Consider the following 26235-nt stretch of genomic DNA (forward strand, 5'->3'; position numbering starts at 1 on the left):
TTTGAAAATGCATGCTTCAGTATAGTTTGCAGGGCATCAAAGCAGAGTAATTTTGCAACACCAGAAGCAGAGCTCTTTTGTTGTCACATCCCACCATATTCAGATAGATGGCTCCTTTTCTTGACTGAACAAGCCAGCAGCAGCAGGTAGCCACAGAATGCAAGATTCATTGGTGCAAAGACACACACTTCAGAAGAGACTCATTTTTCATTCCAGGAGACTATTAAAACCTTCAGTCTCTGTTCTTGTCTAATCAGCATTTATATGTAGTAATATTGGCAAGACAGAAAGCTGAGATAAAACAAGTCTTTTAGTTGGCAGTTCTTAATATTCTGATATCTTAGGCAACAATGCAAGACTTCTATTTGAACACATATTCCTCTCTGAAATTATGTGTTCTGTAATTTATTTTAACTATTCCCAAATAGACTCCATATAGATGGCAATGTGCATATGTATATAAATTTCTATAAGAAGAGAGTTGAAATATTAAGACAATATGCACTGATGCTCTTTGATGGTGAAAAGCCAAATAAAAGATTTGTGAGAGTGCTAAATTAGAAGAAAGCGACCACAGGGCACAGCTTAATTCTTACCTTGGCTGTTTTTTTCACGAGTTGACATTTTGGCTAGTTATGGGACAGAAATAAAATATCTTAAAACTATTTCTAAAGTCTCACTCCCACCTGCTTGGATGAAGACTGGCACATAGGTCAAAACTTCAGATTTTTGTTTCCATAACCTCTCTCTATGCACATATACATAGAGAAAATAATCTCACAAAAGTAAATCAAATCCCCCCACCACCCACCTACCAAAACCTTCTGTATTAAAAATCCAACCTGATGAGGTATTTCTCCATAATTTCAAAGATTCATATAAATATCTGGAGTAACTTTTTGCCAAATTAATTCTTGAAGTTGATTAATGACATTTTACCTCTAAATCCCTGTTTCATAAGCATATGTCCCAATGTATTCATTTACAGGAAATACCATTCAGTCAAAAGCAAATACTTTCAACTTCATCCAGTATTTAAAAATAAATATTTTTATTTACCTTGGCTGACAATGACATCTTTGTGCCTGTGGAAAAATTCAAAATATTATCATTAATAGCATGCAAAAATTGATTGCTTATCAAGGCAACATCATCTAGTTTTTACCCATTACTGCATTTGGCAATCTCATCAGATTCTGTGTACAGTGTAACTGTAGAATACAATGCTCAATAGCTAATCTTGATCATTGTAGTGCATTTTTCTTAATTATTCTATGCAGTTCACTATATCTTGCAAGCAACTTAGTTTTTGGCCCTATGGTAAGGGCTTTTAAGAATTACTCTGATAATTACAAAATACAGAAAGTTTTAAAAAATAAATTACAGAGGACATGTTCCCTGTGCAGAGGAAATTCCACTTTGAGAGGGAGAACTTGTAATAACCAAATGTTTTAAGCTGCCGAGCATTGTCAGGCCTGCATGCAAAGCATTTAACACCTGTCAAAATAAGCTGTCAGCACACAACAGCACAAATTTTTGTAGGAATGAACTCTATTGGACACATGGATTAAATGCAAACAAGTTGCAGTTTCATTTAAACCAGATTCCTGCAGCATTACTGGATGTGCAACACAACATCTTCAACAGAGTGCAGTTGAGACATCTCTCCTTACCAGAGCCAGAAATGAGTTACTCATAAAAAACTCAGTATTGATTGTTTGTTTTTTTTTTTTGTGAAGAAGGAAAAAACACTAATTTCCAGCATCAAACCTACATCTTAATAGAATAACATTCTTAGATAGGAGAATGCATTGCATACAACACCCTCTTGAATTCATTTGAAATTCAGCAGAAAGGTATGAGTGGCATCCAGTATTTTTAGCTGGATGGAGGTCAAATTTTTGTAACAGTGACAAAGGGTCAAGCATATGCATGAGGAAAGTCATCTCTGGCTGTTGGTGGAATCACCCTTTACCACACTGCCAAATGAAAAATTCGAAGTGGATTCCCAGTCTTGCCTGACAAGCACTGAATGATGGGAACCCTCTCACTTCTTAGGGCTTTATCAGGCTGATTTACAGCTCAGTGCTGCCTTAAAGGCTGAACTGCATAAAAGTTCATATCCTGGGCTGATAGTGCAAAGCATATGCAAAACATTTCTGTCCTGGGGCCCACACTAGGGGCTGAATTCTATTCCCTTGCACAAGACTCCTGTAGCTTCAAGCAGATGAGGCAACATTTCTAATTGGGAACAATAAATTAAATATAATAAATATAACAATACGTCTTTGCACAAAACCAACCAGTTCTTATGGAAATGTGGCACACAGAATGTATAAGAAATTATAATTAATATGTGTCCTTATATGCAAACATTGCCTCTGTTACAAATCTGAGAATAAGAACAAGGGACACAACAATGCAACACTCACTCTTCAAGCACGTGATGGTCTACAGTTCATTTTTGAAGCTTTGTTTTTGCCAAATGTACTTAAGATACAACAGCTTCAAGTTATGAACAGACAACTTTCTCTAACAATAATTAAAACTAATATTTTCTTGCCCACACTTTTATTAGATGCCTGACTTTTTTTCTACATTAAAGACAGTAGAAGGGCAATATTTAAGGCCTCTCAGAAATAAGCAGAATAATAGAAAAATGAAATAAAAAATAGCTCAATTTCAACCATGTCTGAAACAATATATAAAGTGTCAATAAAAGCAAAATTTATTTTTTTACTTTTAGCAAATTTGAAATATGCATTAGACTGTGAAAGATATTTTAGTAGCATAGCAAAAAAATCAAGGCAGAGGCTTTTGTCATTCCAAAATATTACCCAGCAGTGCCATGCTATAATCTAAATTGCTAAAGGGCTTTTAAATTCCATCAGTGAAAACCAATTATAAAAGGAAAGGAAATACTTGCCAAGTATGCAATGCATAATCCCCTCACACACAGCCCTCCACTGCTCTGCAGGACTCTTCAGGCTAAGGATAAAGCTTTTACTAAATGTGCTGAGATCCACACCCAAGATTAGTTTGCTTTTGTTCTTCCCATTCCTAGGAATGCTCTTGCACCACTCTTGATTATGTATTTGACAGTCTTATTTGCAAGCTAAGGAGGGCACTACAGCCAAGTCATAAAAAACTGGCAATTACTCTGAAAGGTCTGAAGTGCTTTATTTGTCAGAATGGGAGGGGTTTTCAGGTAGTTCTGGGGCCAGTTAAGGGCTATCTGAATGAAGATTAATGAGCAAATCTAGGAATATGAAGACAACACCAGGCTGGAAAAGGCTGCCTGGGGGAATACTGGCAAATAGGAGAAGGTTCATTCAAAAAATCAACACAAGAATTTCAGCAAAACTTCCACAAAGTCAAAAAGAGAAACTAAGTATGTGAATACAAAGTAGGAAACCCAACTAGCAGAAAATAGTGAGGACAAAAGTGGGTCACAACTGGGGTCAACAAGGTGGGGCAAAAAGCAAATCCTTGCCCCTGTGCTGACAGGAACAGGAATAACTCTGTGCTATTCACCCCCAGAGGCCCTGACTGGAAACCACAAAACCATAAAACCTGCTGCTGAGGAAGCATGAGAGGAATGGTTGGCTCCAGCACATCACCTGCTGAAGGTGACACTTAAAAGAAAAGCCCTGCCTATAGTCTAGAACCTGCCACCAGGAACTTGCTAAACAGTTAAACTGAGAGACCTATCTGAAATCAAAGTATACTCCTACTAATACAGTCTACTTTGGAAACATATCCTATGTAAAATTCAGAAATTGACTCCAAGGAAATAGACATGCAATTTCGAATCAGCTTTAGTTAGGTTAAAAAAAAAAAAAAAAAGTTTCACATCACTGGCATCAAGCCATAAAATGTCATAATCCTGCTAATCCAAACAGGCAGTATTAAAACATATTTACACAAGAATTACTTTATAATAATCTTAAAGTTCCATGGGCACCTGGAGCACCAAACTGGCAGCTTATGTAAGTACTCACAGTAAAAAGAAAGATAGAAAAAAGGTCTTAGCATATACACCAGTAAGTTCACTAGAATTGTGTGATTTCATAATAGTTTGACTCTCAAGTTCTCTTGCCTTTTTATGTACCAAACCAATACATACTTGTCTGCATTCTTCGCCACTTTTGATATTAATTTAGATGTTGATGCTACTCTCATCAGCTTGTTACGACTGTCATCTGAACTTTCCCAAGCACTGTGAGCTTTTTCAACAGTCAAGGATTTCTTTATGCTGGAAGAAACAAAAAAGCATTTTACAATTACCAGATAATAATGTAACACTAACTGGAACTCATATGCAAATGGACAGATCAAGCAGCAGGAGACAAAAGCAGAGCTAGATCTTCCTTCAAGCTGCAGCATGAAACAGGGAAAAAAGATTAGTCAAAAAGTTCTAACTGGATGAATGAAAACAATTGAGCAAGACAATTGGCACATGTTTTATCTACTCTTTTCCATTTCTAAATGCACTTACATAAAGACTTGAACAAAATAACTCTATACTTCATTACTGCATCACTAACAAATTACAATAGTGGAAAAAATGAGGCTAAGCATATAAGCCTTAAAGAATAAACTATATTTTAAAAAATCAATTAAGTAGATAACAATGTAACTTTTTTCCATGATTAATTGTCCACCAGCTTTAGCACATTGATTTCTGAGGCAGAACAGTTCTATCAGATTAGAGTTTCATATGGAAGCTTTGCAGTTAGCACCGAATCACATTAATGGTTTTAATCTTTTTGAAACAAATGTCTGCAAACCTCTTGCATGAGTAAGACAAGCTAGGTTTGGCTTGATACTACAGACAATTAAATCCATGAATTCTGATGTAATTTTTCAGCAATCCTATTGAAGCTAATTTACACTAATGGGAACTTGCAAATTTTGCAGTCATTAATTCAATAATTCGCTAGTTCAATAACATCATGTATGCCTTAATCACAGAATGCATGTTCAAAAAGTAACCTAGCCCAAATTATCCTTCAACCAGCTGATTTAAAGTTTGCACATGTCCTGCTAATAGTGTCTCACTTCATCCTGTCAGAAATGCTTTTTGCAGGAGTTAAGTCCTGAAATGCAACCTTAGAAATGGCAAGCTCCTTCCACAGCACCTCAAGAGGCTCAAAGGTCCTGTGACAAACAAGTTAATCAAATCAAGTTAAAGCCCTAGGAGACTAAAAAAGGCATTTATTTTTCCCCCACGCTGCAAAAGATTAGTAAGCAAGACTTCAGACATCTTTATGGGGAAATACCAGGCAAGAGAACAACAGGCTGCAAGTTCAGCTTCAGACAATTTACAGGTTTGTGCAAGACATGGAGACAGAGCCTTTATGGAGTGTTATAACATGCACCAGTCAAGTGGAAGTTTAAATATTTATAAGAGCTGTGAATTCAAGCAATGCAAGACAACAATCTTGTGAACCACAGTAAATTTCAGAGTAATAAATTTCATTTTCATTTTCTTTCAGTCTCTAAGTGCCAGAATAAAAAGAAAATTACACCTTTCAAAACAGTAAGGTGACAATGAATAAAAAAAACAGAACAAAAAGAAACCATGCCAAGTGCTCAGCATAGTTTTGAAACTCAGAAGCTACCATTCAAATTTTAAAACCCATTTTCTTGATGTCAAAAAGCAATCTAGTATTCTAAAACGTACCTGTTTTTTTTTCCCCTGTGCCTAATTTCCACAAAAATGAGTGGGAATTTAAAAGGCAATCCTAAATTAATGTCTGCATTTACTCAAAGTAAAAGTTCTATGATCTGGGTATAAAACCAGAACTTCACTCATGCAAAGAATCAAAGTAAGCCATCCTGCAACCTAGCAGGAATTTAAAAGGCAAGGACCATGAAATAAAAAACACCAACAAAAACAAAACTGCAGTTATTTTATAGAATAATTTGAGAGTAATTTCTGAACCAAGGGTTGCAATGATACTAGTATTTTAAAAATACTGTTATGAGACATAATAAATGGCCATGTGGAAAATACACTCCATAATTCAGCTATGTCAGACAAAATCTATGAAGTGTATTTGAAAAGAATCAAGTAAGAGTGATCATTAAATATTTTACAATCATGGCTGATTAGAGGTAATCTACTGTATTAGGGTTTTAATCTGAGAACAAAAAAAACTCTGTAATCTTAGAAATGTATTCAAAGAAAAAAATGCATTTTTATGTCTTTTTTCTGCTGCAATGCACATTGAATGCATCTTCTCTAGCAGAAAAAGTGTAAAACCTTAACTTGATCATGAGATTAGAACTATTTCACATGACTTGTTGTCAAATATGAACTGAGTATCATTACAGTCATTTTCTAGTTCTGTACTGTGGTACTGTGAAAACCTTTTAGCTGGAGTAGAACTCTTGCTTTCTGGAGTTTGCCTGTGTGTTTGAAGAGTCTGTGAGGAGGGCTGGGGAGAAGGTGATGCTTGATTTTGTGCACTTTGATCATTAGAATGAGAGTCCTCTTTTTTTTCTTTCTGTCCTGGAGGTTTTTCCTTCTTTTTTTCTGTACCGCTGTAAAATAAAGTGTAACACAGGGAGGGAAAAAAGAGAACAAGCAAATAAATTAGCAAGGTGGGAGAAAATATCTTCTGTGAAAAGATGGGAGAGGCATTTAACAATTTACTATAAATAACCACCAAAAGAACACTTTGATTAACTCAATCTCTTCATGCTAGCATTTTGCTGAAATAAGGTTTATCCACTAGCTCCAACAATAAAAAACAGTCAGAGAGACATGGAAGATTATTTGCATATTTCAGTTGTACTACATAAACTATGATTTTAAAATTAATACAGCTTTGATTTGAGTGTAACCTTCATTCATGGCTTCTCCAACAGCACTCAAAGCTGACACAAATCGATGCTCCACAAGTCTGCTGTCCCTCAGCAAGAAACCATCCTCTGGCTCAGAGCTCACTGACCACCTTGTCATGCTACCAGCCAAGGTTCAGTGCAAGCCAAGGCAGCACTGTGACTTGTGCTGTCTCCCACTAGTGTAAGCCCACCATGGAACTGTATTTATTGACATATATGAGCTGGCACCAAAGCCCTGGAGTGGTGGTGCTGGTCCCTGGGCTTTCCTTGGCTACACCAGAATTCAAACAACATCATCCCTGAAAACTCATGCCTGTTTTCATCTGTACTTGACTAATGACAGATTGTGTCACTACTTCTTTAATGCCTTCAGCCAGGACAGCTAAGAACACATCTTTATTTTCATAGTGCTGTATTTATTAGTTTAGTATTTGAAACAGATTTAAATACATGTCATTATCAACTTTAAATCTATTAAGAACCAAACCAAGGGTTTGCTAGGTAAACAGAAAGATTAATTAAAAGGCTCTTCTATGAAGTTACATCCTTTGTAACATACTGAATCACACAAATAATACTGGAACCTGAAAGAGAAGAGTACTCACGAGCCTATTTATATTTTAAGGTAAAATAATTAAATCTTTTAAGATAGATTTCTCAATGAAGAAATAAAGCAAGATACAAACATCAGTTAAAAATGTAATAGAAAGATTTTTCTCTTAGGGTCAAAGTAACCTGCAAAGTAAAAAAGAAAAGAGTATCTTTCTGAACATGAGAATACCTTTTTTTTCCCCCACAACAATTTCTCCCCACCCCATGAATTCTTGCATTACCATAATTATTTGTATTTCCATTTCCCTTTTCCCAAAATGCAAATAAACAGTAAACCAACATTCAAAATAAATTAATAAAAAATGGGAACCCAATTTTAACATATCATTCTTAAGAACCTCTTTTTGTTTCTTTTGTTATTTCAGTTAAAGTGTGTCATCTACCACTGAGACAAAACCCCCAAGACTTATAGGAATTCAACTTTTCCAACTGCTTTCGGAGAAGAGAAACAGGTCAAAACATTGAAAAACAGGTCAAAACATGAATATGAAACCCAGACACATCTGTAAGGATCACTCAGGGTTTCTACTGTAAAACATGCTAACTACTTTAAAATGTCAATATAATCCATCAGAGTGACATTTTCTTTTCAAAAAAACCCCAGATGAAAACAAAACAAAGAGCTTTCATATTTCTTGAGGGCATATGTGTGATCATAGAGAACAAAGCTTAGAGAACTGTGGTGTTTTGATTAATAATTTACAGCCAAAAGCCCTTAATTAACTGGTAGCATATAAATTTATTATTATTTTTTTAAAAAGAAGACTTGGCTTGCATTGCTGGATGCAAAGCACATTACACTCAATCTTTTTGCAGTCTGTTGCAAGAAATGCAGTATAGTGAAATAAATTCTTGGAATCTCTTTTCACTGAACAAAACAAAAGTCCTCTCTATTCCTACTATGACAGGTACACTCATCACTTTTTGTAGTTTTTGTAGTCCTGTTTAACGGTGACACATCAGCAATTCTGCAATTCAGCTCTGAATTCACCCAGCAGGCTCAGGTGAATGCCACCTACTTGAGAGCAGCATATAATCCAATTTATCAGCTCAGACTCATATTTTCTGTGTTCCTACCCAAACTCATCTTCTCTGATCCGCCTCATAGAAATCACAGGTTCCCATAGGTGTGGGAATCTCTTCACTGAGCTTGTCACTGTGGATTACCCCTTTCACTTCCCTGCCATAAGGTTCACTCTAACTTTTTTGCTGGGCCATGAGTATTGCTGGACCACTCTGGTTTCACTGTGGATTGTAGCACAAGGTACACCTGGATTCCAATAAAGTTTTTATCTACCACCAGCTAGCAGTAGGCTTCGTTTTTTGACTGTCATTTTAATTTGGAAGGAAATCATGGAGATATGTGGTAGCCTGAGTACTGAATATTATTGTTCTGAATTTATTTGGTTTGCTCACTTCTGCTAAAATCTTCAGCTTAATTGTATTATGACTGGCTAGTACAGAGTGGCTCTCCTACTAATACCTCTTCTAGTAGGTCTTGTGTAACTGCTGAAACCAAATCCAAACCAGCGTTTTTTCCTGTGGGTTTCTAGAGACTAGTTATTCTGGGAAGCAGTCATTTAATGCATCCAAAAATTCTTTCCAAAACCCAATTTGACAATTTGATGAGGCATTTCTTCAGTCTACAAGTGAGTAGTTGAGAGCTATTACTATCTGTCCTAATTTTGCAGCTTCTCTAATTTCACTTAATACAGTGTTTCATCCTTTGGACCACAACACGTTGGCATCTACTGTGGATGGTGGTCACTCAGAAACATCAAGGCTATTGTTATCAGATGCTGCTTTCAGAAGAATGTTTAGTCCTAAGGAAAATGATCAAACAGGTCCCTGAGAGTCATTGGTTGGTTGGTTTTATTTTTTCTGTGCAAAGTATATACCTGTTTCCAGTCCAAACTATAGGGTTGAAATTTTCTCAACACATCCATGACTTCATCTCTGTTAATGGGAGATCATCTACCTGATGTTCAGGGAACATTTGCTGGTATTTTAGCAAGCCATTGCTGAAATGAGACACCCTGCTGCAGTGGAGCTACTGAGGCAGCTGATTATATCCATGATCTCAATGTTCAGGTTCATAGAACAAGATTTAACAGTCCAGGAAATGAAGTCAAGCTCATTCATAGAAGAAATTCACACAAGCTTCAACACCAGTAACAGTTTGAACACAGCAGGCCTTCTGTTATTTTGGCTAGATGTGTGGCTGCATACAGCTGGAACATGAAAAGTCCTAGTCAGGTTATGGGGTCTGTTTAAAACCTAAAGGTTAATTCTCTGTCAGCATATGACCTTGTCCACCTGCTGCACCAGTTCAAGCTTCAGCCTGAAGGAAGGCTTGGATAAGGTGGGGTGAAACATTCCAGTCTCCTTTGGCCTCCCCCCTTTTCAACACAATAAGTGTTAGAAATAAACACACTCTACCTTTGTAAGAAGATGGGACTACTGTCGACATTTACTTGCCTTGCCTTTCCCCTTTCTTGAGCTGGTTATTTTACAAAAGAGCAAATTTGTTTCTTCCAAATACAAAACAAATTTAAGCAATAAAGACATCACAGTGAAAGGAACTCCTGGAAAAAGAGCCTTCCTAGGCCTTTCTAAAATATGTCTTGAAGAAGGGAGTCGTGTCTTCAGCTGCACTGGAACCACCAATATCTCTCCTGGACATTTATTCAGGAGCCAAGAGAGAGCTGCCCTCTGCATATGAAGATTTTCTCTTTTGGTCTGTCCAGGTCTCCTTTTAAAGACCTTAACTCAGATGAAAGGGATGCCGGCCACTCCACTCTGCTCTTCTTATGTAGTCAAGTGTTGAGCAGCCAATGAATCAAGCAGGTGATTCAGCACAAATGCAAGCTGAACACCACGGGAACTGGACTGGCTCTCATCAAAGTGCCAAGAACCACAGGGTAAGATTAATGGAAAAGTGCTAACTAAGAAATACCTTCCTGCAGGAATGCCTTTTGTCCCTGTGCCTGTCGCACTAGCAGATAGACATGTACACTGATCTCTGTTTGATTTATTGTTAAAAAGTAAATGTAAGAATTCAGTAAAAAGAAAGATATGTAACGCTACATAGTGGAGAAGAGCAAAGCGTGGGGCACTACCCTCACTTTCCAAATTCCAAAAGGCACTAAAGCTTCTTCTGGTTTGTTCTCATACAGTTTATATTTGCTTGCAGCATTTTTATTCCCTGAAGTATATAATTTCCCTGTCTTGCTGCACAGCACAGTATTTACATCCATACTAGAAGATAAACCAGCCACTGGAGCTACCAGAGTACTCTACAGAGGCCAAGAATTTGTTCACATGACTTACCACAGTTACACATTAGAGTACTCTCTGCCCCGTGGCTATATCTGGCAGCTTGTTCTTCACAACAAACAAGAATAGGTACAAAACCTACTGCTGAAGAAGCCACTGTCTAACAGACCCACAGAAAAAAGCAGTTAAGCAAGCACTTTGTTTACTGCATGAAGCTGCAAATATTACATGGAAGAAAACCACTACTGTTTGGTTGCTAGCTCATTTAACTTCCAAATTACTCCAGCAACGTTATTTCTTCACATCTGTGATCTGATACAGAAATTTTTCATAAGGACTAAATAGCCACATTTTGGGTTAGATTTTCTACCCAAAAATGTAAACCTTTATCTTACACAATTTACTATTGTTTCATAGTTATTTTGCTGTTGTCTATTATTTACACCACAGACAATGAAGTCAGTTTTGCCCTTTAATTTCCTTGAGGGAATGAAGAACAGGGGGACAAAAACAAAAAATAACAAAAAAAGCATATGAATACCAGACGAAAAAAATTTCCATTTGTACTGGAAATACATTTTCTTATTCCCTTAGAGAGAATTCATTTTGGACACTACACATCACAGAAATACTCTCCATTTTTGAACTCTTTTTAGAACTCTTCTGCACAGCGCCTGATAACATGGTAAATCTCCAAAGTTTATTTGTGATTTACTGGACTTCAGGATGCTGAGTGTTGTGCAGAGACAAAAATCAAACTCTTGCTCTGTTTGGTTCTGGGGTTTCTTAATATATAAAAATTTGAATATTAATAACAATTTGGTACCTTTTTGCAGCAGAGGAAAGTGTTTCTTTTCTGGCAACAGAAACAGATGAACTGTGGCTTGTTTTCCTGCTTCCTGTACTCCCGTTAGTTATACATGACAACGAGATAGCTTCTCGGAGGCTTGGCTGACCTAGAGAAAAGCAGTATTGAAGAATGTAAGGTTTTATAGCTCCATCCAAAGGTCCACATGAACAACAAAAAGCTCTCAATTGCAGACCTGGTTTCACACAGCAGCAGCCTGAGCATTCAGGACAAACTTCCAGTGACAAATATTCATGAAACCTTAATCTAAGCAGCTGGACCCAGGAAACCTGGACACTAAGGCAGGCAAGAATATGCTGTGATAGAGGTCAGTTTCTCTACTGCTATGATGTCATGAAAGAATTATTAAGTTATTTAAGGGTTGTGATTCTAAGGATTAAAAAAAAAAAATCAAGATTTTCAGTTTCATTTCAGCTGCCTCTTCCATCTTAAAATTTCTTTCAGTATATGCCCTATGGTATAGCTATTAAGTTTCTGATAGTGCTTACTCTGTAGAACATCTGCCACATCCAGTGAACATTACAGACTCTCTCCAGGGATGAATCAAGAGTGTATATGTGAAGCAGGCTGTTGTCTGTCAGATGCCCACTTCACTCATTGCAGAAGTTTAAAACTATGCAATGAATGTGGGAGGGGATTGCAAGGAAGACAAGAGGGAGCAAAGGCTCTTCTATTTTCAGAGCTGAACACTAGTCTGGCAATTAGCTCCCAGACCTGCCTCTTCCACAGAATGCCAGTGAAATACAAGGCATTTCACTTTACCCTGATGTTTCCTCCTTTCCCACTACGTCTCTCTTTTTGTGTGCCTGTTTTATTTCCAAGGTCTTACTCAGAGAATTTTGCCCTTTCCTCTAAAGTGCTAGACTTGTACTTTTCCCTTCTGAAGTATAACATTCCCTGAGAAAGATCTCCAGGCTAATCCTACATTAAGCATCCAAAAACCAGTGGTCACTTTTGAGCCCCTCCGTGTCACATGCCTGTTTCACAGACAGCAAATTTCTATTGCATCTCTAGGTTTGTGATGGCCAGTCACTCTGACTTCAGCAGCAAACACAGAGGGCACAACTGACAGAAAAGTAACAGGTCTGTATTCATGGCAGGCTTTGAATAGTGTGAGATAGATAAGGCATGAGGCCACACATTGAAGATAAAACTGAGGAGTAAAACAGCAGTTGGAGAGAATCAACAGCTCTGTGCACAGAGGACAAATTCACACAGATGCCTCATTTAAAAACCACCCCATGTGTCACAGTACAGCTTTTTCAAGCAGGTTGAGAGGCAAATTGATTCTTATTTTAAACTACCACATTATATACAAGAGATACCCATCAAGGGAATATTAGATGTCAGAACTGCCTACACAACCAAACACTGCTTCAAATGCACCAAGCAGCATGTGATCACATCTGAAATTCAGATCAGGAAAGCCAAAAAGAACATGTGGAATATCCCAGGCAGAAATGAGAATAAAAGAAGTCTGAAAAAAGTAAAGACACACTTAAAATCCAAAAACACTTCAAAGATCATTGTTCTTCCTAAATTATGCATAAATAAATTTGGTATGATTCCTCCCAACAGGTACTTTTAACAGACTGTTTTATTTGCAACATAAACATTTGGAAAAAAAAATTTGTTTTAGAATTTTTTTTAATATACTGCACAAAACCTCTGAAGCTCAAGAGATTTTTTTTTTACCCTACGTAACTCAGATGCAAGAACAAAAGCACATAAGCTTAGAAAGCACATTTACTACAGAAACCTATAAATTAGCTTCTTTTATTTTCAGTGACAAAGTAAGTCATCTTCTTTGTGGACATGCATAATATCAAGGCCTATGATTCACTCTTGAACTGTATATGACCTTAACATCTCTGTCTGCTCGTTGTAATAGATTAATGTCTCTCCAACCAGCTTTAGCATGGCTTTCCAGACATGTGAATCAGGAGATGTAACAGCACTAATTCCCAGCATGGTGGGTAAAGCATTCACTGGGATGTGTAAAGGACACAGGACCTTATTAAAGTGGTGAACACACTGTCAGTGTGCAAGGAGCACACACTATTTTGTTTACTGACTATATTTAGAGTAATTCCCGCTATGAGGTATGGAAAGTGCTAGTTCCTGCTTATGGTCCAATGACAAAACTGATTACAATTAAAACTCTACATCAGCATACACTCATGACAGCAATATGTACTGCTCCATGCAATGATGAACACAATAACAATAAAAAAAAGGATCCAGACAGCAGCTTTAGAATTGTTTTCCAGTAAGGTGAGTATTGATGGTAGATTGGCAAAGTACTTCCTGATGTCATTGAGTGATATGCAAAATCATATTTGAGATTAAGATTTTTGAATTGAAGCAAAAACTATTTTTGCAAAATAACTAGCAAACATAACCCAAATTAAAAACTGCAGTAACAATTTTTTTTCAAGTGTCAAAAATATATCAGGCCTTCTTACATTCCAGAACAAAATCTTGGTCAGCGTGCCACACTCAATGTGCAATAAAATGTAAGAAACCGAAAAAAGCAACAAAAAATCCCCCAACAGACAAAATCCCCAAACCCCACACTCAACACCCCTAAGAAACAAGACCCTTCCAAAGTCTCTATATACTGCATGTTAATTAGATAGTCAAAGGTGACTTTAGAAAACCTACTTTTAAAAGGAACAAAAAATGCAATTAATCATCTGCAATTATATGTAAAGGAAATGCATTTATATTTTAAACCACGAAAAGTAAAGGTGAGTTTAAGTCCTGTGCACATCCCAGGCAGTGAAGCCTGGCTACTGACAGAGAGAACCTGGGATCTTCCCAGCTGGGTCAGAAGTCCAAGGAAGCTGAGCCACCAGCTCAAACCACACGTCTCTCTAATGACTTTTAGCCAGGGCATCTGTGCAGTCTAAAGATGTCAAAAATTAACAACACTATAACCTTCTTCACTGCAGAGATAGTCCTTCATGGCAGCCAAGTGCTTTTGCTTCAGAGACCTGGAAATAATGAAGCAGCACAGGAGAACACAGATTCCAGATCAATACACTGAAACAATAGTTCTCCCAGCACTGGGCTGCACACCTCTGCCAATATCATGTCATACACCACCTGCTAGCATAAACAGTCTGAAAATTTTCAGACTGAGTAGCACTTAGCTTTATCTGCTAGATTGGAACAAAAGCCAGACATAAACTGAACACAGAATGAAAGGCAGTGTATGGTGACCAGGATTAAAGCCAAATTGTCAGAGATCAAAGTGGTAAAAATGTCTTTTATGGAACGGATTCATCTCTGTTCTGATAATTTTCATAGAATAGTATCTGTAGAGTTCAAAAGAAACATTTTATTCACATCTGTCAAGTATACAAATGTGTGAATGAAAGATAAGTAGGATTAGAAAAAACAGACCACAATAAACCAAAAATCTATTTCCAATTCTTTATCAGCCTTGATTAGCTAACTGGGGAAAAAATGAAGCCAAGCTGTTAGAGCTAGTGGTAAGTTTGAAAATGTGTGTCCTGTGATAACATGATAGCTTTTCCCTCAAACATACTTACAAGGTGTTTGAGCAGAGAATCAGTTAGTAATTCATTTCTCTTCCCAAAACCAACTTAGAATATTTTACATTAAAATTCTGTTATGAAATATATTTTCTGAAACAATTCCCTCAATATCTTTCTAATTTTCTAATATTCTGACAGATAAACTGCCTTTCTTACAAGGAAAAACCAAAGACTTGTTTCTGTTCTTCAGGTAATTTCAATTTAAAATAAGAAACTGTAACTACATCAAAGTTACTTCTATGGGCACTTAACTCAAGTGGATTTAAAAGAAAAAGCTCAAGAAATGACACCTTACAAAAATAAAAGTTGCCTTTTTAACGGTAGATTTTTCTTTTTTTTCCCATTAAGGCATACAATATCTAAATACTTCAACAACTTTAAACCACCTGACTTTCAGCAAAATGTGACAGACTTCTAGATTATAAATACATTACATGCCATGGGGTTTTTCTGCCTGGAAGGACAGAAAACCAATTTAGCCCTCTTACTAAACAAGTTTACAGTGTGTGTAACTCTCCAGAGAGCCCACAAAGTGAGCTGTGAAAAAACAGACAGAAATAGTTATAAAGTTTAGCAGAACATAAGATTTTATCTGCACTTCCTTCCTAACAGAATAACATCAAAATCAATAGAAATTATGACAAATCTTAGAGTTAAAGGTATTTCAATGAATTGTTTAAAAGCAGCTAGCTCTAGCCATGGCTCAGCTTCCAGGTTTTCAAAGGATGTCAAGGCCCTCAGCCCATGGAAGATGCTGGCAAAGAAACAGCTTGGGAGTACCAAAACTCTTCTCAAAGAGTACTATATGCTGAAGGGTAGAGAAATATTTTCTTCAGCATTCTGTTTTATTCAACTACTTCACCTACATACTAGACAAGATTTACATACTAAATTTGACAGGAGTCAAATTTTGATTAAAACTTCTTAGGTTGAAAAAGTGTCCTCTTCTATCACACAAAGACAGGCCAGGGTGAGACACTGTGTCTCAAATAATGAACAAAACAAATCAGGATAAATAGTTCGGTTCACCATCCATAGATTATACTTCTGCTTGTTTAATAATCAAATTTTAAGACAACGAAGTTTCAACAAACTTTATTATTATTACAGTAATTACAACAAGCTGAAAAAATATTCTTTTTATATTTTTAATGGAAGACAAATTTCACAAATTTCAACAGACAGCTATTAAACATTCATTATTTGTCATTTCCTATGAAAAGGAAAAGAACTATCCAAATAGAGGAATGCTAATAAGCAAAAGTTTGAGAGTGTATAGCTAATGCACAAACAACTTAAGCTCCAAGGGCATCTCTACTAGTAGGTAGATAAACTAACTTAGATGTGAAAAGTAATTAAGTATTTAAAGATTTCCTATAAAATGTTTATAAATATTGACTTAACCCATAGATTTCTAACTTTAAATGATCCTTATAGGGATACCAAACTAATTTTTCAGGTGTTAGGGGAGCCATGTCTCTATTCTTTGGACAGGCATTTTAAAATATGCTACAGGAAACTGAAGACTTTTTTGGCCAATTGCTTATTCAAATCACACTGCCCTTTCCTTCTCCCTTCTATCTTATTTTGCTATGCTTTCCCAGAAGCACCATCTACATACTCAATCAATTGCCAAATGGGCTAATTCTAAGCAGAGAAAATAAAATTTTAACTATGGTAATTTGAAACAATTGGATATACTCTGGCAAACGAGTGATGAGTAAGCTACTCAAGTGTTATAAATAGAGAGTTTTCATTTGAAAAAAGTTAGTGACAAAACTGAACTCTTCCAACGTTACAATTCTTAGTCTGAGAAGCATCATGGAGAACAGCAGAGTACCACTCAAGAAAATTTACTCACACTGTTCCAAAAGAAGTACACAGATGCACAAAACATACCCAAAACCAAAACAAGAAGCACATGGAAACAGAATAAGGATATTTATCACCACAACCAAAAATATTCCTCTGCAATGAACAAGATTATTAGGTTACAGAATTTAAAAAAAACACCTCTGAACTTTGTCCTTCACTTCTCCTTCCTAAACTTCGTTTAGCTGGTTAGTGACCCTTAGCTCATTAATGCCCTCTAGATTCAAATTATTTAAATAAAGGAAAATATATGAATCAAGAACAGTATGTGTAATAGAAGAAAAAAAAAATATTCACTAAGTCAGAGCAGAAGATAGGAAAAAAAGGGAAGAAATGCAGAAAGAACAGATGGCACTAAAAACAGCACCTGGAAAATGCATTAAGACCTCAAGAGTATCATTATTTGTTATGTGAGCATGCAGCCTGCAGACTTCAATAGGACTTTTCCCATGAGTAAAATGACCCATATACAAGCTTGCCAGGTTAGTTCTAATATGGTGGATAAGAACCTATATTCTACCACTACCATAAGCATTTTCCTATTTACACTTCTATTTTCTGTTTCTTTAACCTTTACTGATTAGACAACAATTACACAACAATTAAGCACACACTCAGCTATTAGAACAGCTCTGCTTATTACATAGTAAAAGACTAAAAAAAGCAAAACTCAAATCTGTCTTATGCTTCCATTAATGAAGCTTGCTGAACACCTGAAGCCAATTTTTGCTAACATAAAACAAAATGATTTAATGAAATTAAACCACTGTTGAGATAAGATAAAAATTACATCTGAAGTACTTCGCTTACATGGGTGCAGTGCAATGGAATTTGATGAGACACACACTATTTCATACAAGAGAAGGGAGCAGGAAAAGAAGGAAAATTCAATGGGCTCTTCTAAAAGCCCACTGCACAAAGGAAAGAAAAAAGTAAGTAAAAAAAAAAACCCTATCAATTTCATTTCCAGTACATACCACCTTTTGTAGGTCCCCAAGACCACTGCTTTAAGTAAAATAAAATGCCTCTCAGTTTGCCAGTCTTCACTGTCATGGGAAACCCTCTCTGCAAACTGCCATTCACTATTGCAATTTCACTTTGTGACTTGAATTTGCATATGAATTATTTAACACCAATTCCTGTCCAAGCAATAGGAAATGTTCCTCTAAAGGTTTAACCTTTGTCAATTCTCCTCATTATTTCTGAGTCCAGAAAAAGGACATGAACTCTTTGTTTCTCTACAGGCAGACATCAGATGTACTTTTTCAGGCACAAGCTCATACTCCAGTGAAATGATTAGTCTGAGATATCTCACTGGTGCCATTGGTGTCACAAACTTGTCTGCACACCCAGAGCCTGAGGGATGAATTCTCCTGTTCTGTTACACACATTTTGACACCCTGGAAGGTTTTAATAGGTTTACCAGGCACCAGCTGTGAGCCAATCTATCTTGCTGGCAGCCACAAGTACCAGACTGCTTTATGCTTTCCTTTTCTTCAGTGTCCAGGTAATCTTTGTTTTTGGAACTTTTTGTGAATGCTAACAGCATCAATCATGCATCAAGAGCAGAGGCATGCAGCAACAAGACTGCAGAGCTGCCAAATGCAAATAATTTCCCACCAAAGAAATTCATCTTACCAGGCCATCTATTTAAAAAGAAAAGAAAGAAAGAAAGAAAAGAAATGAAATCCATAAACTCATCCCCACACTATGATCCCTACAAGCCCTGTAGCTGCTGGGGACAGGATTCCTTACCAAACCCTTTCACATTTCTAATCCTCTACATTGTCTTTGGACCTGGTAATTTCTCCTTGGTGTAGTTATTCTTAGCTGCATGCTAAGAGATGGAAAAGCACTATCACAGTCTTTTTATACTGAAAAGATTTGCTCTATTTAGAATAGCTTTGCATTGGGAGGTTAAATGCAAACACTCTCAGCCTGCTTTTCACTGTGAAATACAGACAAGTGCTAATCCTGTTGCAATCCCTACTAGAGGTATTTTCCTTATACAGTATCTCCACTTTATGCTTTACTAGGAGACACTGAGGTGCCTAAAAAATCTTGCCCTTTATCTTTTCCACAGTTCACAAATCCTTGTATCAAGAGCCATTTGCTTCTGAGACAGAGCTTTACACACAAGATCATAGGTAGCAACCTCATGACTGAGAGCTCATGAGTTAGAAATATAAATCTACCCTGATCATGTGAATTTTTCACTGAAGACTGGATCAAGCTCAAAATAAGCATGTGACAGAAATGTAGCAGAAAAAAGAAAAACAAAGATTTAAAGGATAATGCAAAAATTTTATCTTTAGCTACTGTTTCAATCTGTCAATCTAAAATAAAGGAAATTAAGAACAGAATTAGATCACCAGATGTGCCATGCAGACAAACTAGACAAAGGATGAAAAGATCACTTTTTTCACTAAGTCAAGCCATCAACTTCGGAATAAGAAAAATCAGTGAAAAAGCGATCAGGATGGATTTGTCCCTCTCAGAGTGATTCACTGTCTGCTCACAACACTTATTTTTAGCCCATGAAAAATCTCTCTTCAAAGACACTGCTGAGGTGGCAACAAGAAAAAAAATGAAGAGGTTTTAGAAAACTCATTTCTGCAAAAAGTAGAAAAGCCATTCTTCAAACTAGGTTAGTTATTGCCTTGTATTAAAACTCCTTTGTTTGACAGAAAGATTCAGGATGGCTTTTTCTGGTCCTATTACTCTTGTTAAGCTGAGTTTGTTTTAAAAGTATTTATCTCACTGCAGATTAAATTTGTCTCCCCCCATGTATTCAGAAGTAAATATAGACATCTACTCTCTTTAATCATTATTTATGTCAGTATATTTCTCTGCTGCTGCAGAGAAAAATACTTCTGTGATCGAAAGCCTCAGCATTTTTTTAAATGAAAATTTACCTGTAATATTTTACATGAAAGTACAATTATTTTAATGCAGAAACCCAGATTCTTGACAGGATCAGAAACACCAAGATGAGTTTTGGAGGAATACAATTGCCTTTGCAGCAACCATGACTTGACTAGTAAGAATCTGTTATATGATGCATAATACTTCAAAGAAAACCTAACAATTACTTCTTTGACTATTATTTTTGTATGGCGATTCAGACCATCTTCTAATCATATTTAATAAAAAAAATAACACATTTATCTCTGGTTTTTGGCCACTGAAAGAATTTAAAATACAGAAATCAAAAGCAGAACCTAGGGTATTGCAAAAAGCAATGTATGAACTTGTTTTAATCCCAAGTTTACTCTTCAAGTCTAATTTTAGTCTCTTGAAATTCCAGTCTTTGTATGTAAAAATTTTCTTCTGTGAATTCTATATACAGCTGATTTTATGATTAACAGTGCAGTTAATGTGCTGTCTGGTGGTATTGAGTAACTGAACACAACGGGAACACATCTATCACCAATCAAATACAGTGCCAATTAGTCATAATTCATTTAAGCTCAGTGAATTAGATCATACATGTCATGTCCCTGTTCCCATCTCTTTCTTCACAGTTCCATGCTGCTGCCATTCACTACCCTCCCTCTGCTCTGCCTCCCCCAAATAATTAGTTTATTTTTCACCGAACAAATGGATCTAGAGAATTCAGTATGGTCTCAAGACTGCCAGAAAGAAGATAGCCCCAAGGCATTCTGCAGAACACAGGAAGTTTGCCCTGCCTGTACACAAAGTTTGCTGGATGTTAGCTCCAAGCCAAAGGTTTTTTAGCCATGCTTAAACACACCCCAGCCCCTCTGCATTTAAAAAGGAAGAATAAGGCACCACAGTGCACACGTTTTGCCCACACTTTTTCACTTGGACATTTTCTTTTTCTCATAATGGACAACAGACAGGAGAGTGATTTAATCAAAATAGCTGCTAAAGCTATATTTAAAAAGAGGCTTCAATCTTGATGAGGCCAGACATGTAAACTGGGGAGATAAAAGCTGCATTTATAAGCAGAGATGACAACAGTCTACCATTTAGCAAGCAAGAGGAATGGCAGGATTCAGAGTCCAAGCCAATTAAGCATCATGACTTCCTTCCATCTGGCAGAGAGACTGCAAAAACACTTAATTAAGGAATTTGATCCCTCTGTTATATCTGAAATAATTCAAACTTTCAGCATTTTCAGCCTATGTAAAGGGGTCACCCAAACAAGCATAGGCTTCATTACATCAGTTTAGCATTATACTGGCACTGGTGTAATAGGGGCGCTCACATAGGGATTGATCCCAGAGATCTCTGTGCTCAATGGCTTGATGTGGTTACATGCAATTATGGTGAATTAAAACCGTGATTTATTTGAAATATGACCTAATCTTTTATATAATCAGAGACCTGATATATGCCAGAAACATACACAGACAGAATTCTCTTCAAATACACAACTTTAAATTGGAGTAAGTTCAAAACTCGATTCAAACACTTCTCCAGAACACAAAATTAAATATATGGTGGGGGAAGAGTAGGGTGGAAGCATACAAAAATTAGTGCAAAAGCATCTAATTTCTTTACTTTTAACCAATCCTATATATTTCAGTGCTGCGATATAAAAGTTACTAGTGACTAACCAAAAAAGAGATTGCTGCTACATGGCCATTTCTTACATGAGATCTACTGGTGCTGAGTTACCTCTGAGAAAGCTTTCTTATTTGGTGGCAATGTATTTTGGTTTTTGTTTTGGTTATAATTTAGGAGCAAGAGAAAATGCAATCTCTAATATGCGCTTTCAGTTGAGTAATTCCCAGGCAAAGTCAAAGCTGAGACTCAAAACTGCCCATGAACCCCAGAACCTCCAGTGGCAGGTTAACATTCCACCATTGAAATTAAAACAGAAACCTTTTAGCAAGGACTAAGGAAAATTTTCAGGGGTATCAAGAACATAAAAATGTTAGCAAACAGTAGAATCAATAAGCATATATCAGATATTTCTTGGCCATATATATTTAAGCCACTGTTATAAACCTAACCCCTCCAGCTCAAAATAGCTCTGCCTTCCCACATGAGACAGAAAAGGGAAAAAACAAGTGACCAATGGAGAACATTCTGACATGATAACACAGTCTGACTCTAGAAAGAAGTTACCAAATTTGGGCTTACCTTTACTTGGTGCTGATTTTCTCACAGAAGCTACATGGTCTTCAGAGATAGCAAGACGCCTCAGCACATCAGCCAAGGCTGCTTTTAGCACGGTGATTTCATCTTCTTGTTGCTGCACTCTCAGCTCCAGGGCTGAAAGACGGTCCTGGACATCAGAGGTGCTCGCAGCAGAGATGCTGTCATCTGCACAGAGGCAAAGCAGAGCAGAAAGAGGCATTGAAATGCTTTGTTATGAACTAAAAGCCACAGACACATGTACAGCACAAGTACGTCTGTCCCATCATTTTGAAATACTGAAGACGTTCTAACAAACATGTTTGGGCAAATAAGGAATGGATATTATGGCAAACATCAAATTAATGCTTCAAGACAGAAATCATTATTAATCATTAGCTAAGACAGAAGGCTTAAGGAGCATGCCCTATTAAAACCACAAGAGGCAATGTGCTTCCTGTGAAAAACACACTTACAAATGGAAGACTGAAATTAATCTTATTTAAACACTCAATTGAATTAACCAAAAGGTATAAAACTGTGGTAAAATTCTGCAATGTGTTCTTGTGGAATTGTTTAAGAATTTCAACTATGACCCTTAATTAAAGCAAGTTTCAAAGTTGAAAAAAAAGTCCATGGTTGAACCTACAAGTACTGTTAACAATGACCTAATTGCATCAAGTGGCAATCTCAATTTAAATGGTCTAGATCAGAGTTCTTATTTTCGATTCTTCTCTTTAACTTTTTTCACATCACCGCCCTGGATATGCCAAAAAACATACAACCTTATAACATTTGGCCTGAAGTGTAGAGAAAATAAATGCACTGCAAAAAGGTTCCAAAAATCTGTTTGGCCACACAGAGATAGATTAGCATTGAAGGCCTAACTCAGCCAAATCTATTCTTCAGTGTTGTAAAAAGGAAATTACAGCTTCTGCTTACTCTTTGCCTTTGACAGTTCTCTGCATTATTTCTGCCAAGCCAAAATAACACATAACAGACTTTTGTATTCAGCTGTTGTAATAAATCTTAGGCCAATCACTTAAAAAAAAAAAAAAATCTGTAAAAAGGTGTGTAGCTCAATCATAAGGTACTGAATTCCTTATCCATCCTGTTTAAGGCTTCCTAAAAACTCAGTAAAGAACTTCTAATACAGCTATACAATAATTCACCTGTATGATATAGTTTGCTTAAGTTTATTTTCTACAAAATAAATACAGCAAATTTAAACGTAAACAGCAGGTATTATTACTGTGATTCTATTTAATCTAAACTTTAGTTTTCACTAATCTTAGGAAGACATACAAGAAGAAAAAAGTTAATATAAGCCACAATCCTAATACTTCTATTTTGCCCCCCCCCCCAAAAAAAAAGCAGTAATCTTTGCAAGTAAGGGCACTTTCAAAATACATGTAAACAAAAGAAATACTAAGTCAAATTCCTCCAATTAATTCACTGTGAAAGAGATTAAGGAATTTAATGCCAACTTTGACTCAGTTAAAACATGATACTCACTACTGAAGGACCAAGAATTGAACCAACCAAAATAAAGCATAATAATACTTTCACAACACAAACAAAATTCCTACAATGAATTAGAAGAAAACCCTAAAAGCCCTTCACTAATGAAATGAATCCACAATTATTACTGAACAGAAAGGAACAGTTAAGGTTACAATAATAAATCAGCCCCTAGATGACAGTTTTGCATATTGTTTTAATTCACTATTTGATTAAATCAAAAACAGAAGTGTGCACTTCATGATTAGTAGTATATTCATTCTGGCTGATGGAAAGAACTGCAGGGGAAATAATTAATTAATTAAATAATCAAATTGGGATCTGGACACAACAGACTAGGACTCAACAAAAAAAATTTTATTACCACCATTCATAACTGTACCTCCCTATATGCAGAAAATTGATTTTAATGACTCTATAGCCCAGTACATCCAATGCTCTCTCAGCAGGACTTTACAAACCCAGACCTGTGACACCTACCCCAGGTTAGGAAGGAGTGTGTAAGATTATTTTATTAAAACCCTCGTGGTCAAAAGATAAACCCCCATCTGGTTTAAGGAGCTGGAAAAAGTTCCTACATGTATACATACGTATGTGGCATACAAAAAGGAACCAAGGTAAATGCACATTAATCCATGAAGAAAAGCTTTTCTTCAGGAAAGCAAATTGACTTAAAATACCATATAATTCATATTTCTATTATCCTGCAAGTATTAGCCTTTAAATGAACATTCCAGAAAATAATTACTTTCAAAATATTATCAACTTTGTAACTTCTCTTACACTGAGTAGAAGTCCAAACAGAAGATAGCAGTTTGACATTTCCTTAAAAATGAGGAGGAGGAAAAAAAAAAGGGGGAAAACCCTCAATTTTTTTTTTGTTGGCCAAAGTCTTCAAGTAATAGGTATTATCCATTGCAATGGATAAATTATGGATATGTTCCCAAGCTGCATAAATATACAGCAGATCATTATAAAGCACTTGTAAAAGGAGTAAGTAGCTATGTCAAATCATCATTTTAGAAGCCAAATCTTACTGAGCTCCCTGTGTAGAGTCCAAACAAGAGTAATTACCAAACCAGGAAAGGCTGATCCATCTCTCTGATGAGCACAGAAGCACTCTGCACATCTCTGGACACCTTTATTTCCCATGAACTACTAACATTGACCAGACTGTTGCCATTGAACCCAAAACTGGGGTGCATTAGCTGGCTGCTGCAGCTCCCAAAGGCACAGTTCTGTCACTAATTGGAACTCTGAAGAACAACAGGTGAGCAGATTTTCCTGTCCTGGAAGGCTGAGCTGCAATGCTCTGACCAGCTCAACACATCCGAGGAGATGGCAGAGAAGTGGAGCAGTGCTCTCCTCTGTGAGCTGTGCTGGGAGGCTCCAGCCTTGGCACAGCACAGAGAGGCAGAAGGACCCTCTCAACACATCAGCTTGTCAGAGGGCACAGCTGCAGAAATGGGGCACGAGGAGAAAGCCAAGGAGGTTGAGCTGATTCCAAACCAGGCAAAGCAATGTGCCCTGGGAGGTTCCAAACCACCAGTGGCTGCTTGGCACTGCAGAAATGGGGCACAGGAGACAGCAACTGAAAGAAGCTGGAGGGCAAGGATATCACTGGGAAATCAAGACTAATTTGATTCCTTAATCAAGGAATACAGTAGCACACTTGGAAGACATTTCATAGTTCTTTAGCATTCTACAGAAGCAGCATCTGTTTCAAGTGATGACAACCATATATCACCCTGGCAACTATCAGAGAATTAAAACTAATAATCCCCAGTCCAAATATCTCACCCATTACAGCAAATATTCAACTGAATTCCAACATGCCCTTCTTGGCAGTGTCTTGAAAAGTAACTCAACAGTGATTATCTGAAAAGAAGATGCCCTGAAAGTAAACAAACCTGGAATTCGTGAGATCATTCTGACAAATCTTTGCAATTACACTTTTTATTCACAGAAGCTTTCAAAATCTCTTCCAAATTTCTTCTTTCATTTAAAACATACTACTTCAAAAGAGGTTAAAAAAATCCCTTCCTTCAAGGATGTGCCCTCCCCTTTCAGAGAGGAAACAGCTCTTATGCAAGAACAAAGTCAGTCAATGGGAAGCAAAATCCCATCTCCTCCCTTCCTCTTCTCCCAGTCCCAAACACCTGTCCTTTCCCTTGTGCTAACATAGATATGCATCTCTCCTGGTCTTCCATAAGCTGCTCTTCTTTTATAAAACCAGAGAGAAACTTATTTAAAGAGGGAAACCAGTTAAGCAACTAGAGCAAGTAATTTGTAAGTGCAGTCCACTACTGATTCAACCAAACATCACCATTTCTGATGTGTTGCTCGTATTTTTTTAAGCTGTTGATGACCTACACCTTTAAGGGACACACTGGGAACAAGATCAAGTGGGGGAAAAAAGCACCATCTACAGTGTTCCCTGGTAGTAGTGAGCAGACATCCACATAGATGTGAATCTAAGGTATTTCAGTCTTTAAAACTGGTTTAAGGTAAGAGCACTGGCACTTAAATGACAGCAAAAATGTGCTAGGTCTAACCATACAGTAC

General features: G+C 36.8%; 1 protein-coding gene across 3 annotated transcripts in view; it reads right to left on the minus strand.

Moving 5' to 3' along the window:
* Positions 1 to 26235, minus strand: part of EML4 (EMAP like 4) — a 146553-nt gene that overhangs the window by 45685 nt on the left and 74633 nt on the right. For all 3 annotated transcript variants that reach the window (XM_056487623.1, XM_056487624.1, XM_056487622.1), the window contains exons 2-7: positions 22156 to 22338; positions 11567 to 11696; positions 6376 to 6549; positions 4127 to 4255; positions 1060 to 1085; positions 597 to 629 (exon numbers count right to left, since the gene is read on the minus strand). In XM_056487623.1, coding sequence (XP_056343598.1) covers positions 597 to 629; positions 1060 to 1085; positions 4127 to 4255; positions 6376 to 6549; positions 11567 to 11696; positions 22156 to 22338 — 675 coding nt within the window. The remainder of the gene's footprint in view (positions 1 to 596; positions 630 to 1059; positions 1086 to 4126; positions 4256 to 6375; positions 6550 to 11566; positions 11697 to 22155; positions 22339 to 26235) is intronic.

The sequence above is a fragment of the Oenanthe melanoleuca genome, chromosome 3 (genome assembly GCF_029582105.1).
Source record: "Oenanthe melanoleuca isolate GR-GAL-2019-014 chromosome 3, OMel1.0, whole genome shotgun sequence".
In the NCBI taxonomy this organism is placed as follows: Eukaryota; Metazoa; Chordata; class Aves; order Passeriformes; family Muscicapidae; genus Oenanthe; species Oenanthe melanoleuca.